Source organism: Thunnus albacares, chromosome 7 (assembly GCF_914725855.1).
Source record: "Thunnus albacares chromosome 7, fThuAlb1.1, whole genome shotgun sequence".
Taxonomy (NCBI): Eukaryota; Metazoa; Chordata; class Actinopteri; order Scombriformes; family Scombridae; genus Thunnus; species Thunnus albacares.
The window spans coordinates 10,010,367-10,027,340 of record NC_058112.1 but is presented as its reverse complement, the minus strand read 5'-3'; the positions used below and the strand labels follow the sequence as shown (position 1 = coordinate 10,027,340).

At 41.0% G+C, this 16,974-nt stretch overlaps 1 protein-coding gene across 1 annotated transcript in view; it reads left to right on the top strand.

The window, feature by feature from the left end:
* The window catches only part of tmtc2b (transmembrane O-mannosyltransferase targeting cadherins 2b), a 96,264-nt gene that overhangs the window by 33,717 nt on the left and 45,573 nt on the right, over positions 1 to 16,974 (top strand). Inside the window, exon 2 of the mRNA XM_044357193.1 lies at positions 6,834 to 7,410. Coding sequence (XP_044213128.1) covers positions 6,834 to 7,410 — 577 coding nt within the window. The remainder of the gene's footprint in view (positions 1 to 6,833; positions 7,411 to 16,974) is intronic.

Sequence of the window (16,974 nt, the reverse complement as noted above, 5' to 3'; positions counted from 1 at the left end):
GGTGGCAAATACAAAGCAAGACTTTCTGTTTAGACAAAGGAAAAAAGAAGAGTTAGTGGCTGAGAAAGAGAGGGATGTGTGTGTGTGAGAGAGAGGCCTACAGCAGTGACCCAGCAGCCCTTTTCTGTCTTGCCACAGCCCTGCACATGCTGACATATTTATTGCATACAATAATCAGAGTGTATATCACCCTGCTCTGCTCTGCACAGCCTGCTCCTGTAATTGGTTCTTACACCTGGAAACGACTATAAACATCACACAACTTTAAAGTTGGCCTGAAAATGTGACTTTTAAATGATTTCTTTAGAATGCTCCAGCTTTGGACAGTGATCAAGAGTGATTTTTGCTTCCTGGTTTGTTGCTTTAATACTGAAGAGCAGCAACAACATTCTCAACAATAGTTAAGTGAAATTAGACAGTATTTAGTCCCTTAATGAAATATGATATGATGGGATGCAGTGCTGGGCTGCCAGGATTCCTGCTCTGCCAGCTTGGTTGGCTGGGTAGAAGTGTGGCTCACTGGTTGGTTAGTTCGCTGGCTGGATGGTTAGCTTTGGTGATCAGCATTCAGGTCATGCCCTATACTGTGCCCATCCCTTACAACACAAGGGGCTGATCAGGGATGCTAGGCAGCGGCACGGGTATTCACTTAGCTAAAACACACTGCAGTGCTGGATGAGCCCACCCTGCTCTAGACTCAGTGTCTCAGTGTACCAGTGTTTGCTTGTCTACTGTGCCATGAAATGGAGTGTTTGTGTATGATTGTGCCAGTGGAGCAATGCAAATAGCCTCCCTGAGGGGAAGAACTATTCCACTTAGTTAGATAATGCTCCTGGATGACCTGGACATAGTGTTGCATGTTTCACCTTGGAAATCACTTTTTAGTGAGTTCATGTCTTTTTGTGCATTTTATAAAGTACTTAAGGTTAGGAAGAAAGGACAAATTTGCTAAATTGATATGATATGAACTAAACTCTAAACTTTAAAACATTTAAGGCAAGGAGCATGTCCATCCATCCATTTTATTGTTAAGGAGTTTATTTTTTCTTCATCCAGTGGAGAAGTTGAAAAGTGATGTTACGTTAAGGTTTTTCCAGATCAGCTGCAATTAGGAAAAGTGAACCATCCAAAATATTGACATTAATTGTAAAAAAGTCTTGATGCCAGTAGCTCAAATGTTTTTAGACCCACTGTACAAGAAATATTTTCTTGGAAGAGGCAAGGATAAAAGAAAAAAAATAGACTAAGCATGTAGAAGGAAAAAAGGAAATCAAAACACTTCAGTAAGTATATTGCAGTAACTGAGACTGGTGAGTGGTGTAGGAGTACTGAAAGATAGAATTGTTCTTTAGGAAGAGCCCAGATCCACCCCCTTTATTGTGGTCCCTGACTTTTATGCTTGTTGTCCATCACCAGTATCTCATCCATTCTTACTTTGTTGCCTTTCATCAGTTGAAATGCTGGAGGGAGGCATCACGTGTCTGCAGTCAGGGATATTGGTGTAACTAACACCTTGAGCTTAAATGTACCAGAAATGGTACATTTACAAAGAAAAAAAAAAGAGACCATAAATATTTGCAGTTATTTTTCAGATCAACGCATTTTCTTCTGTCTAAATAATAACAAATTGTCAAACCAAAAATTCTACCTTGCTTAGAAACATGCTTTTCAATGCTCCCTGAGGCTGTTTTCTTTTATTAAGAGCTTTTATTATAGGCTTACTAATCACATATGTCTAATGGAAGAAAGCAGCCATTCATTCTCGAAAATAGGGATTTTACAGCTGCCTCAGTGGGGATGTGTTGGCTACAGTGAGCTACCCCACGACTGATTTCTCTGCATGTCCTCACTAGCCGTCCTCCTCTTTTATTCACTGTACTGCCCTCTTGTTAAAACTAAAATATCAAAACATTTAGTGATACTTTGACACTGGATGTATTAATTACATTTTAGCCAGAAGATACAGAAAAGCAGAGTTCTGAATGTAAGCCAAAAGTAATTTGGACATTTTTCTCCATGTTGAATGGGACCCAGGTGCTTTTTTTCACTCCCTGACTGAGCTTGTCTTAAAATGTTAATGCTTGATTACATTTTATCTTGTTTGGCATCCATTGCCTGTGGGCTGCCAGTCCCCTTGCTTTTAAAGCTATTTAACAAAGCCTTAAAACAGTAATTCCCCCCTCTGTTTTGGCAAATATTGTCTCTTATCTTTGTGCAATTCATCTCCATCACCTTCTGCATTAATAATTGATGTATTCAAATTAGCCTTTTGATAGTTGCTTTTCTGATATGCAGAATACATTAATCACAGCACCCTACAGGCCCTTGGTAGGACAATATTTTTCTTTCATGCCATGAAAAGATTGGAGAGCAGAAAGAGTAATATTGTGTAGTAATCATTAAATACCCTTAAAATAGGTTGTTAAGGCATTACTTACTTTGTCATACAGCATTTTATTAAAGAAAACAAATTGAAGATGTACTGTTGGCAATAGAAAGAGACCATTTTTTCTATATTAAGCATCATAAGTGCAGTGGAGGTATGCCATTAATGACCTGCTAGCATGCCCATGGGAAGAAACATTAGACAAAAGGGCTTGCCGGAAACACTGAGCGGGCTACCCCGACGTCTCTGTGGGCAGTCTAAAAATACCACTGTGCTTCTTTCAGATATTGAAGCCGGGTGATGACATGTAGTTGGCAGACCTTCGATCACTTTCTCCAAACTCCCACCAGACTTAGTTTTCTTTTCACATGCTGTCACAAATGGAAATCTTTATACGCCTCTTGTTTTAAAGAGCTGACTTTCTCTTCAGTGTTTAAATATCCAAACTGCGCTCTAGTTAGTACGTACTTTCATCACCAACTGTGGAATCAGTGTGAATATTACTAATTGGCCTTCTCTTGTCTTTTTCTTTTGTCTGTCCTTCTTGTGACAGGATTAGGGAAAGGAGGCAGCATTAGAAACATAATGGAAGGTAACTTATTGAGTGTTATGGTGGAGATATTGGATCAACAGGTTCAACTCCAATGATCTAGAGTCAAGGCTTGACTCATAGTGAAAAGGGTGGTAATTTGCTTACTTTTTACTTGTTGAATGTCCTTCAGCTTTCTCTGATATTTTCAGCCACACAAAGTGTCTCTCACTTTGAAATGAAGCTTTTCTCCTGTGTGATTTATATGCCAGCATATACATTCTATGATGGGAATAGTTTGCCAATTTTCATGTCCTTTCCCCTCAGGCTATTAGAGGTTTTTAAAAAGGTTTTATTTTGCTCATACAGGTCCATTTCGCTCCCAGCTCCATTTCAAATTCATTGACTAGTTGTAAAGGGAAAATCCTGAGGACATGTCCTTGGTTTTCAATCTCCTTTCTAATATCCAGTCTCATCTCCTGCATGTGACCGCTGCTTAGTCTCTGCATCAAAAAGCCATTCAATCTTCAGTTCTAGATTGCCTTTTTATGTGGGATCCTGTAGTCATTGGATGTGGATATTTTTCTCCACCCTGCTTGTGCATTCACATTATAAGTGAAATCGCTCCAGAGGTAAAGAGGTTAGCTCTCATATGATTATTTCTCAGCTAAGGAGGTAGCAGGTGCATTTTTCATGGAGATTCTTTTGAACTCAGTAATAATAAGGTGTCTTACGTAGGCCGAGGGCACACCCATTCCATTGATTTACTCTCAGTTTATTATTTCATGGTCTTGAACTCTGCGTAAGCACATGTCCTTTGTTAGATGCTCATTTATGCGCATGGTAAATTACATATTATAATGATATAAACAAGGCTCTTTTTCATTTTGGTTTAAAAGAAACACTAATTATTTGATCATGAACGAATAATGACTTACACAAGAAGAAATGGGCTAAATTGCAGCGTCCTGTGTCTGCAGTCTGAGGTGGTGTTGGAGTGAAAGTGATCTTTTTTGTGAGGGTGCCGACGCTGTGAGAAGAGTTAGTCAGGCCTGTTTGATATGAACAACAGACACCGTGCTGCCTTTGTTTTCTTTCTTCAGATCACATGCTTTTGTGCTGGTGAAGTCATGTAATACTTTTCTAAAATATTGACCTGAGGAAATGTTTATGGGGTAACATTTTAGGATCTCTGGGTACACCAAAGTTACACCAATTAGTGGTATTGTGTAAGTATTTTACTTTTACTCTAATAATACTATACTCAAATTAAAAATAATAAACAAATATTTAGTGGTACATGTAGGATAAAACTTCAGTTTCTGTCTTCACTTCCTGTTTCAGTCCTCACTTGGTAAAGCAAACAGATTGTGTCCGTTTGAGGCACATGATTTAGATCCAGACAAGTTGTGGAGGGATTGAATTTGACAGCAAAAAGGAGATGAGGGAGGTAGAAGAGTTTTTGGGGGCTTCTCTTGTTAGTGGCCACATGATCCCTTCATTCCTCTGGGAGTCTGTGAACAGGCATGCGGCTGGGGGAGAAATGTGCTCCCGGCTGGAAAAGGTTTGCAGAGCACAGAGAGATCCTCCCTGCTGCCCGCTCTACTGAGAAATGGGCCTGGCCACCCGCGGAAACTCAATCTCCCTTTCCAGCTGGCCTCTTAGCTGGTAGCTGAGTCGGGTCTGATGATCAAGATCTGCTTGGCTTGCTGTGGATTAATGATTTGCCATAGATTGGGGAGACTAGTTAGACTACAATGCAAATGTGTTAATTCAGCTTTGAGTGTATCCCATTTATCTGCTCCAAGTTGTTGTTGCAGAGTGAGTTAAGAGGATACAACCCCCCCCGACTCTCTCTCTCTGCTTGTCAACTACAGTACATTTGGTGCTCGCTTGCCTCTGTGACATATATCAAGGAGACAATCTGAGAGCGGCATGAGGAAGCCAAGGCCGTAAACGCGATGGGGTTTTGACTGACTGGAACTGGATTTTGTCTGTGCTTTGCTGCCAGAAAAATCTGGTGTGGTTTTGAGGCAATATATAATGTATCTGGCCTCACTGGCTTCACCGCACTGTGCAATGGAAAAAGAGCGCACTTGTCTCCAAAATGGCTTTGAGATGGAATTGAACCATAATGCCTCTTATGTGAGCATCTTGCGGTGGAATGAAGATCTCACTTGACAAATGGGCCAGAGAAAATAAACTGGCATATCTGAGTCATGAAGAGGAGAGTTGGGCTACCGACTCTTAAGCCTGCTGGTGGAGGGCTGGAGCCTCCGTCGGTCTGACAAGAGAAGCTGTAGAAACCTAATCATCTGTGCGCTGACATCCAAGGTATTTCTATTATATCCCAGCTGATTATTTCTATGCCCCTTCCAACATCCTGAGGCCAGGTAGTATTTATTTCCCTTAGATCCATCATAAGACGGGCTATTTCTACTCACCCTTCTCAGAGCCTGGTTCATTTTGTGATTTGATGAATGCTGCAATCCCCGCTGCGCCACACCAAACTCCCCATGAGCTTTCTGGTATTGAGATGTGGCAGAATTTCAGCAGGCTTTTGCCAAGGTAAAGTGTTATGCTTAAGAGCCTCAGAATGGCTGAGGAAGCAGTTCATTACTCTTGAGTCAACTGTTTTTTTTGTTTCATTCACTTCTTACACTTAGGTTTATTTTAATTCACAGTTTAAAAGTATCATTTACTTCTCGTGTGTTGTTCAAGACTCCTTCCCACCTCTTCTGCACCCATCTCTCTTTGAACTAATTGAGTGTGTTAATTGTGTCTGCCATGAGGACAGATTACAACCTGGTGCACTTGGCTTGTTATCACATGTCGTGTCCCATCTATCACACTTTTAATTACAACACCTCCGTTCTGCTATTCCCAACCAACGTCTCTCTGAGGAGGCCCATTCTATTGCCTTCAAACTATCAGCACCACCATCTCCCAAAGAAAGCAGGAGGGGCCTGTCATTCTGTCAGACACCTCGCAGTTTGCCAGAAAAGATAGGAAAAACATTTAACATTTAAGGACTCCTGTGGGGAGAAATGTGCCTTCCTTTTCACCTCCCTTGACCCCTGCTGGCCATCCCCCCAGCCACTGACACACACAGCTTGTGGCTGATGTAGCAGCATTAGGCTAGGTCACGCAGGTTCATCCCTGACAGAGAGAAAGTCAAACTCACCCCTTACTTAGTAGCCATGCCTGCCAAGAGAATATGAAAGTAGACATTTGGTTTTGACTTTTGTTTAGAATTGCCCTTAAAATATGCATATCCGTCTGTTTTGCACCATTGCTGCTTTTCAAACACTTCATCCTCCGCATGCGGCAGACAAACTTGGAGCTACCATGTCGTTGTCACCACAGGTTGCCTTCTCTATAAGCTGCATTTTGCCAACATGGCGTTCCTCTACTACGCGCCTGTATTTGTTTGTGGTTAAGGGTGTGGCACTCTTGCCTAATCCCCAAGTGCACAGCTGTAAGAGCTGTGGCTGTGGTGGCAAAGCTGCCTTGAGTTTGAAGCTCACCCTCTGATTTTCTGTGTGTGAATGCCACATGACCACACACTCTCTCTCTCTCTCTCTGCTGTAAGCAATTGCAAAGTTTCATCTCATAGCAACCTATATTTTCTGCTTAGTCCGCACTGGTAAAGAATAGTTGTACATCCTCCTCAGAGAATCTACAGTGTATTTCCAGTAGAAATATACACTGTTTTCAGACATAGCACTATTATTGAATGTGTCAGAGTGATAACATAGTCAGGCAGTGAAGCAGTGTGATGTTAAATGAATTGACAAAAATGTCAGCGTTCAGTACTGCATCAGATATTAATTTAATCTGTCCATCTGTGTTATATTCATCCTGTTTTTGTACCAAGAAGTCCTTTTCTAACCTTTTCTTCTTTTATTCTCTCTGCAGCCGTGCAATCAAGACCAATCAGGACCTGCTCCCAGAAACCCCCTGGACAAATATCTTCTATGATGACTTCTGGGGCACCTTACTCACACACAGTGGCAGCCATAAGTCTTACCGGCCCCTCTGCACCCTCTCCTTCCGCCTCAACCATGCTGTGGGTGGGCTGGAGCCCTGGGGTTACCACCTGGTTAACGTTGCCTTCCATGGGGCTGTGACAGGCCTCTTTACCTCGCTGGCTCGCCTGCTGCTTGGAGGAGGCCTGTGGAGCCTGTTGGCCGGCCTGCTCTTTGCCTCTCATCCCATCCACACTGAAGCGGTGGCGGGCATTGTGGGCCGGGCAGATGAAGGGGCTGCCCTGTTCTTCTTGCTGTCCCTGCTGTGCTACATACGTCACTGTAAACTGCGAGGGCACGCTGGGCCCTGGCGGCTCGTGGCATGGTTCCTGGGCAGCCTGGGCTGCGCTGCTTGCAGCATGCTGTGGAAGGAGCTTGGAGTGACCGTCCTGGCTGTATCGGCACTGTACGACGTCTGCGTTTTCCACAGGCTTAAGTTGCGACAGGTCATCATGCTCCTCTATAAGGTAAACAGTTTGTTCTCACCCCCTGGTGCTGCTTAATCACATGTATCTGATTTCCTGCTCCCTGACACTCATAAGTCTGGCGAACAACATTGGGAACTTGATATATAGGTGGGTGTGTGCGCAATATGTGTGTTTTGTTTGCTTTTCATCGCAATATAATTTGAAAAACATTTCCCAGTGTATGCACAGCTGTGTCATTCAGGTCAGATTGTTGTGTTTTCCATTAAAAAAGCAAGGAAACACACATGTTTGGAAAGCAAAGCAAATTTTTTTTCTCTGCATGACGCACACACCGTTTTTAGCCATATCTATGTATATTCATTAATGCATGGGTAATCTGGGATGGATATAATTGACAAGGATGATGAGTATCATTATGGTAATGATAAATCATTGTTGTAGAAGGCACTTAACTTTTTGGCTGGCCGAAGTTACACCATTGGCTGTCCAATGGTGTAACTTCGGCCTCGGTCAGGTGTCGCTATGTGTCACCATGTCACCACTTCCTGTATCTGTCATTTCAAATTCACAGCCCTCTAGTGTTTCATACACAGTCCAATCATATTCTAGGTTTTGACCTAGTCTAGTTGTATTCTCAACCCTTTCAGCCTCAGGACTAAACAGTCTCAATTTATTACAAGGTTGGATACAGAAATGCTGTGTTCTTCTCATACGCTAACCCACAACAAACTGGCCTGCTACACAGATTGTTTTTTAGTTTTGGGACCTGACTCACAGATGAAAATGCTGCCTGTTTAATTTCGAATATTTCCCTTCATGTGGCTCCACCTCAAACAGTCACATGTACAGTTTTCTCTTCTCTGATCTCTCTGAGCATTTGTAACAAACATCTGAATTAAGGACCAATTTAGCCAATAAGAAGTCAATTAAACTGAACCCAATGTGAGATATAACAGCTAAATGCTCATTGACCCATTAGTGTTTATTATCTTAAGATGGATAATGGCTTTAGAAACCTAATGATAAAAAGTGTGCTCTTGGCCACGTTAGGCATTAGCATTGGAACAAGTTATACTGTGCATGTTTTCCTCCCTCTGTGTGTACTGTATGTGTGTGTGTGTGTGTCTATGCTTACGTATATTCATATTGAACACGGCGACAGAAAGAAAATGAAAACATTTTTCAAAAGAAATAGCTGAGATAACAAAAAGTGATGGCCATTTTATATTTTCTTGACGCTTTCGAAGCACCCGCCCATTAAGTAGCCTTTTCCCCAACAACTTCTGTCAGAAGTATTTAATGTTTGCTGTCTAGTCAATGTGACATCCACGACTTTCTAGCCATCATAGCAAATTCAACAGGACGTGTGCACAAATGTGACAAAAGGGCTCCAGAGCAGCCAATGAGAGTGTGGCTATCTGGCACGCCCCAGCAAAGAACACTTTAAGAAATGTTATGCGACAAGGAGAGTCAGCAAGAATAGAGGCAAAAACTAAGAGAGACAGACACAGAGATGGAAACAAAGAGAGGAAATGGTTTAATTGAAGAGCAAATATAACCCCTCCCTTTTAGTGCTCAGCACAGTGTGGAAATGAAGAGTGAGAGCCTCTGCTGTCTTCTTCTCCACACTGTCGTCTCATGACTTTAGTCTTATCTGACTCCCTGTGTCCTCTGGAGTATGGCCCATCCATTGCCGCTGGCAGACAGGCCTTCTAATGGCTTGTCAGGCATGGCTGGACCAGTAAGGAAACAGGGCCAAAAGGACCAAAGGAGATATGATGCCTCATAGCTGACAGTTTTTCAACTTTTTGATTGAAAATCCACAAACCCTGCTGGTCCAATTGTCTTTGGAAAAAAATGACTGGCAGATAGTTGCACTTCAGACCCTATAGATTTCTTTCATGGTTTGCCATTGTGGTTAACTGACTTGGCAAGCGTCTCCAGGGGCAGATGTAGCTTCTGAATTAAACAGTGCTGTGTTTCTGATGGTTTTTGCCCTGATTGCTTACAGTTTTTGTGTAAAATGTCTTTATTGCAATTCAGTGGTGATCATTACAGCGGTTATTGTCAGCCATTCTTAAGCCATTTTTAGTTAAAGCAGTGCCATGGTTGTTCTTAACTACCATAGCAAAAAGATTTCATAACTTAAAAGTCATTTGTGAGATTGACAATGTTGATGAAACTGAAAATTAGCAAAAGATGTACTTTACTGAAGGAACCTTCACAAAACCTCTGCACGAGATGCTTCCATGATAACATTCAGTAAAAGGCTGCAGCACATGTTCACTTTTACAATTTTGCATACTGCACCCATCCAGGCAGTCTATTATTTTGGTATTTTACACTTAAATCACAAGTATTTTTTTCTGTCAATTTCATGTTAAACATGTTTAAGTGAATAGGCCACATATACTCATGTATGTATATATATATATATAAAGACACATTTAACAAATAAACACACTAGATAGATTATGAAAAGAGAAATCAAGTTATTTTTTGCCTCACAGAGGGAAAGTGAGGTACAGCTTTCTCACAGTGGGTTGCTTTGCATTGAGGAGACAAATAAGGAACTGCGTGGGTTGTCAGGCACTTTTGGAACCAACTAACTGTTTTTCATTCTGTTGAGAGAAGAATATGCTGTAAAACAGCTTATTTTTTCTGGATGTGAGGTTGCCATGTAGGGCTTGACATTCATGATGTGCAGCTTTGGGCTGACAATTGTCATTATGGTAGCATGTCATTTAGTTGCACCAGAGACGACATAAAAGGAAGCACAGAGAGAGAGCTGTCATCCCTTCAATCATGTTAATTTTCTTATAAGGCTTGTCTACCTGGTGCTCTGTGATCATAGAGCCAGTTCATATGTATTGTGACCCGATCTATTATCCTCTTTGTCATTTCCATGCAGCAAACAGTCCACTGCTGCAGCGTGTGCATTCATTTCTCTGTCTCTGTGGAGAGAGGCAGTCACTTTGACTGATGATAAGCAAAGGGAGTTATTCCTGAGGGCAAGTTGAGCCGTCAACCGCCCACATGAACATTAAATTGTGTACAGAGCTGAAACTGATCACACTGAAAATAAATGTAGTTCCTCTCCTCAAGTTGGGGTTTGAGATCTATCAGGTGCTGAAAAGTGAGCCGCTAACTCCCCAAACCGAAATGTATGAATGGGAAAGCTGCATTGTAACTTTAATGTTCTGTGATAAGAGGGAAACGAGGCATAAAAGAATGAAAAAGGAACTGTCACTGTGTCCTAGCTTGTTCCTTGTCTGAGTTCATAAAACCCATTCTTCAGTCAGACTAAAGAGTCTTGCTTGTTGCGTGACTGACAGGCCACAATGGGCCGGCACCACGTTTTATTACCAAGCCCTCCACTCAGCTGAAGTCATTTGACATTTACGGTGAAATGGGCCTGCTTATCTGATTGTGGCTCTCAGTCAATTACATTAGAGTTTTATATCTGCTGCAAATCTCCCATTGTGTCATTACAGCTTCTGTGTGCGGTTTGAAGGTTGTAGGCAATCGAGACCAGGAGATTCACTATAATTCCGTGTAGGCCTGCGAGTTCATAACTCATTTCATCAAGACTTGAACTGCAGACTCTCTGCATACAAATGAGAGGGAAGAGGCAATGCATGGACATTATCTTGATTTATTGGTCATATGATAAATAACTTGAAATTTGCATAAGAAGTCTTGAAACAGGAGAATAATGCATTACAATTAGCCATGTGTACAAGTAAAACTAGTAATTAATACTTGTAGCGAAATACAAGGAAGCACTGTGGAAAGAGAGACATTAAAGCATGTAATTACATTAGGTCAGAACATATTGTCAAATTGAATAGACTATAATTGTTTATGGTGCTGTACATGTGTCTCTTCTTGCAGGCTTTTGTCTGTGTAATGTCAGCATCAGAGCTTACATGGATCCATTTCATCCATTCGTCAAATTTAATTGTCCCTGGGCAATGCAAAATCTTAAAGAGATTAGACAAACACTTGCCAACTTTGTATTGTACAACAGATTATGTGAATATGAAACATTTGCCACATTATGCAGTGCTTTCAGAATAATATGTCAGTGTAGGGCTCCTTCTCTCTGTGTTAACAAGAACTCTGGGTGTAAGAATGTGAGAGAAAAGGGAGAGAGGGGTAAAGGGAAACAATAGTACCCAGACAGTAACTGAATAAGCACATGTTGGGTTTACTGTGACGCTGGAGTCAAAGCTCTTGGCATCCTCAGCAATTTTGAATTCTGCAGAAGGCTTTTATTAAGAGATCTGCTGCAACCTTTAGATGCAATCAAAGTCACCCATCAGCGACCTTATGAATATACATAAATGATACTCCTTTTCTTATAGATAATGCCTGCACAACCACTGTCTTCTTCCTTTTCCTCCTTGTAGTCATTAGTGTGTCTGTTTAGTGTGAAACCCACCAGCACTTACAGTGTTGATAACCGGTGCCAGCGTGAGTCTACAGCTTACAGTGTGTTCTAATTAGATCTTTTCGAGATATGTGCTTTCTTCAAATGTGGAAAAAAAACAACAAAAAAAACCCAAAACCTGCCATTAAATTGTTTACTCAAGCTGACCTTTACAGTTGTGATATTCTCCAGTTTCGTTTGTGCTTGATTAAAGCATTTATGGCCATGTGTTGAGCTACTCCCAGGCAATGAGTTTATAGCATTCAAATGTAACATAGTTGGCAATGGCGTGTGTGCGGTGTGACCACATTTTATGTGGAAAAAAGTGCTTTTTACAAGGGTTTAGTTAACAGGCTCATTTTCAATAAGAGATACTGAAACACAATTAGAGCTCCTAATTTAGTTGAGGAAGGAATGCTTTTTAATGTGATCTCACATTGTTTAGTCCATAGCATAATTTAATAAATTGTCTTTCTTGAGGACTTGGTGTGCTCTTCAGGTTAGCTGACCAATAAAATAAATGTTTGGACAGTTGTGAGACAGTGAAATTGGCCTAAACACAGGCTCTAGCCATGGGGGAAAAAACAAGACCCGTTTGGCCCTATAATTCTATGTAAACATCTTCACTACAAATTTAACTCCTTTTCTTTTGATGTGCACCTTCATATTTATTTAGTTGTGAAAGCCTATTCTTTTGTTTGCCCACATAATGGTACATTCACTGTCCATGTTTTTAACCAGAAAGAGAAAGTGTATGTGAGTTTTTTTTACACTGGTGAGACAATGCTGTCTAGTTACTGTACAGGTAAAGTATGAGCCAAAGTCCCTGAGGGGCTGACACTCCTGACTTAAACATGATGAGAACAACCTTTTGAAAACATAATATAATACAGAAATCTGATGCTTTGAAAGTGTAAACTGAGTGAAGAGGAATTATCTCGGTGATGTCACGTCAATGCTGTACATCCATCAGTACCTCTCGAGTACACAAGGGCTCATATTCTGTACATCTTCAGAGAAACTCGAGATGTTCCTTTGTGATCGCTTTTGTTCACGTCCAACATGTGATGATGCAGCTGCTGGAAAATAATTTCCAAATCTGGCACGAGACTCAGCTGGCCCTTAGTGAATGTCAAGCTTACACACTTTATCTTTTCACACCTCCCGTTTTCTGTTCACACTTCAGCTATTAGTGCAAGGTCATTGCTCACGTGTGTGTGTTATGCGTCTGGCTGGTGACAGAGTTTACCTGGGCTGTGAGCTCAGATGTTGTGGAGCTAGTGAGGCCGGCGAGACCTGACCCGGGGGATGTCAGAGATGGAGGGAGTCTGTGGAGGGCAGATGTGAAATGGGAAGTCCCCCCGAACATATGTATGCATGCAGTGTGTTTTTACATGCCAAGGTGTGTGTGTGTGTGTGTGTGTGTGTGTGTGTGTGTATGAGCTACAGACCTTGCATACAAAATATGACTACCATACATACCCTCGCTGTGTATTAGACGAGGTAAAGGGAAACACATCTTAGCCCTTACATTCTTACCTGGGGCTCCACAGATGCTCCTCCATGCTCTAATGGCTTCTGTCGTTATGTGATGGATTGGGCCTGGCGGGCTCAGCTAGTGCCCTCTGCCCTCACCCACCTGCCTCCCACATGGGGATACACACCACCGCTTCTGGTCTGGATAAGGAGATGGGCAATGCATAATGGAAACACAATAGAAAAACAAAATGCTAATACATGCAGATGCTTAGGTAGCTTTAGATGTGGTTTGAAACTGGATATGAATGGTTGTTTGAATATCACACAGCAGGGTAATAGAGAAGACATTCCTCACACCGCTGATTGAACAGGTCTTTCGACCCTTGAATGTCATTGCTTTGGGGGAAATGGAGGCAAGCACAACCATAGTGATAGAAAGTGACTTGAGCTGGGTTTGCTTCAGCCATACCTTTCATCAGGCGTAAGTGAACCTGACAGGCACGGTGCCAGCGACAGCCAACACTGTGACCCTGACTTTGCCTACTGTGAGAAGATGGAAACGGAGAGAAAAGAATGAAAAAATGAAACGCAGCATGAGGCTTGTAATATTTCACATTGTCTTTTTCCTTGCGCCTTGCTGAGAGTGAATGCTTACCCCCGTTCTTTTTATAGCTGGCGTGTCTGAGAATCAATAGTGGCACGTTATGTAAGACCTCAGTCCTGGAAAGGAATGTCCCTCAGTACTAGTGTCCTTCATGGAGACATGTAAAGATTTGCTGGTTTGTCTGTTTTCCCAAAATCATTAAGCCTTCACGAGGGATAATTGATTCATCCAGAAGTATTACAAGAAATAACACACTCACAGTAATAAAATTCTCTTCCATTTAATGAACAGAAACACACTCTCAGTGTATTTTATCTTTTCTTTCTGTGGACAGTCCTGAATAAAAGTGTCCCTCTTCTTCCAGCACGTACTAATGTCAATTGATGTTTTAAATTTAAAAATAGAGCTTCAACACACTTAAATACAGTTTGGGCCTTTGTTTCAGTTGCTGACCATAGCTCCTGTTTATGGTTCCATTTTATGGTCTCAGCAAATAAACTGGCATGTAAAACCAGTCAGCCAAAACTGCATTACTTGAGACTTCCAGCAACTATACCAGTATAAAAAGACCAGAGTAAGACTGTTGTTAGGCTTAATGTGAACACACCATATAATTTCCGAATGAATCTAATTTCATTGCATTTTTCTCTTCAAGATTCATTTACATTTACATATACATTCATTTACATTCAGTTACATTATTCTATTCTGCACCTGAAAAGAGATGTACACCAAAAGAGATATACACTGTCCAAATCGCAGTTGTTCACAAAGTCAGTTTGTTTTTAGTGTGAAGTAATGACTTTGTCCTTTAAAATATGTCCTTGGGAGGACATGTGTCTCATACACGGTTATATAAAACTCAACAAAATGATGAATATGAAAACTGGAACAGCTACAGTAATACAGTAAATATAGCTTTTTCGGAATCCTAATCTAAACAAGCAAACAGAAATCTAGTAAATTATAGACCGCTGCCAAAAATGTCCTGATGGATAAGAGGAAATGAAATCATTCAGATGCAGGATGGGAAGAACGCCATTTTAAACAAACAAAGGAAAGGGAAAACAAATTAAGAGCTATCTGCAAATTCTCTCTGCAGCATCATCTCATCACATCCTGTAACATTCACAAAGGCTGCTGAAGGCAGAGTGGTCCAATCTGTTACCTGAATAGGTTGGCGGTCATCTGGAGCTCTGAGCCTTAGCAGAAATTCCCTGTGTGCATGCTGCTACAAAGGACCACTGCATTTTCCAGCAGAGGTCTTATCATCACTGCGGGCGCTCCCAGCACAGAGGGAGGGAACTGAAGAGAAACAGATCATGTGCGAAAGAGATGGAGCAAAAATGTGTTGAAGAGGAGGGCAGAGACAGTAATGGATGGAGCAGCAAATGGACAAAGAGAGAGAGACGGAAAGAGAGCCTGCTGTACACATTTTCAGGCAGAGTCTGTCTGAAGTGCTTTTGTCAGATGGCCTGTCGCTCCCCATGAAACATCATCCGCTGGATGCTCTATTTTAGGATACACAGACGAGGGATAGACCCATATAGCAGGCTGGTGTTATAGTTTTCTACCTATAGTATGTTTCTTCTATAGTTTTTTTCAGCCAGTCATGGAATTTCCTCTCTTGGCACATGTGAAACCTGTAATATTGCACATGGCTCATGTTTATTTCTGCATCATTCATTTTTTATAGGCTCAGAGATACTCTACCATTGAAGTGTTTCGGTGTATCACCCTGTCTTAGAGAGCTACTGACTCCTTATGAATATTAAAAGCAAGTTTTTTAGTAGGAGCTTTCTACCTTAAGAAGAATACAGTTTTGAGTAAATGCATTGGGTTTTTTTTTTGTTTTTCTTACATGGAAATGGGAAAAAAGTGATCCAGAAGTGATTCACTGCAACTGCTATGGAAATGTGTTGTTGCATGCGACTGACCTCATCTGCTGTTGTCTTTGGCATTCCAGTTTTTTTGCAGCTTTAAGAAGTCAAAGGTAGTGTACAATGGCATTATAGTGCCAAAATCAGCGAGCGCAAATGATATTCGCATGCGTGGATGTAGAGGAGCCACACGTGCAACTCAAACAGCCGCACACGCATATTATTTTTGTGAGCGCTGTCACAGAACTCGCGTGCAGAATATCTCTGCTCACGCGAGCAATATTGTAGCCTGTGAGGAGAAAACCACGCTTTGAGCACGCCCAGCAGCGTGTGACTGTTTTAACTTAGATTCTGTATTAGTTTGTTTTTGTATTTTTATATTGTTTATTTTGGTAAAATGTCAGTGTAGGCAAAGATATTGAACACACTGAGATCAAACAGAAATATTATTTCAACAAGCACAGGCTTTCCTCATGGAGCTTTTCATCTGTTTTCAGCATTCTAATTGTATTTTATGACATTTTCACAGCATGTGAGTTATTACATAAACATGTTTGGTTCATGGTTATATTGTCTGATGAAATGCAAAACTGTATTCATTCAGTAATGTATTGAATATGTTTGTCTGAGCTCTGTCTTTTGTTTCTTCCATCTTTGACATTAATTTGATAAAACACTGGGACTTTTTTTGTTTTTACTTAGATCCTCTAGTCGTTTTTATACTGTTTATTTTGGTAAAACTGTTTGGTTCATGTTCAAGATGTTATTCTTTGGCCCTGGAAGTTATAAAAGTAGTGTTAAAAAAATGAAAGTATACAAATTTTGAGTATCTGCTTAAGCATTCATTCTGAAAAAAATATAAGCTATTGCCTACAGTGCTACAACTTTACAAAATAGCCATTACACTCATTTTCTTAGCTATTTGTAGTTTTGTTCGTAGTGGTGTTACAAATTATACTGACAATACCGTTATAGCTGCTGTATAGCCTTTGCTCAACCATTGTGTTATCTCTCCTCTCCCTGTGTGAGGCCTATGACACACACACACACATATACACACATATATATATATATATATATATATAATATTTTCAACTATAATGAAATATAGTATGTTAAGATATGTGACTTTTTTTTTTTTTTTTTTTGTGCTTGCAAAAATAATATGTGTGCACAGCTGTGTGAGTTGCAGGCGCGGCTCCTCTACA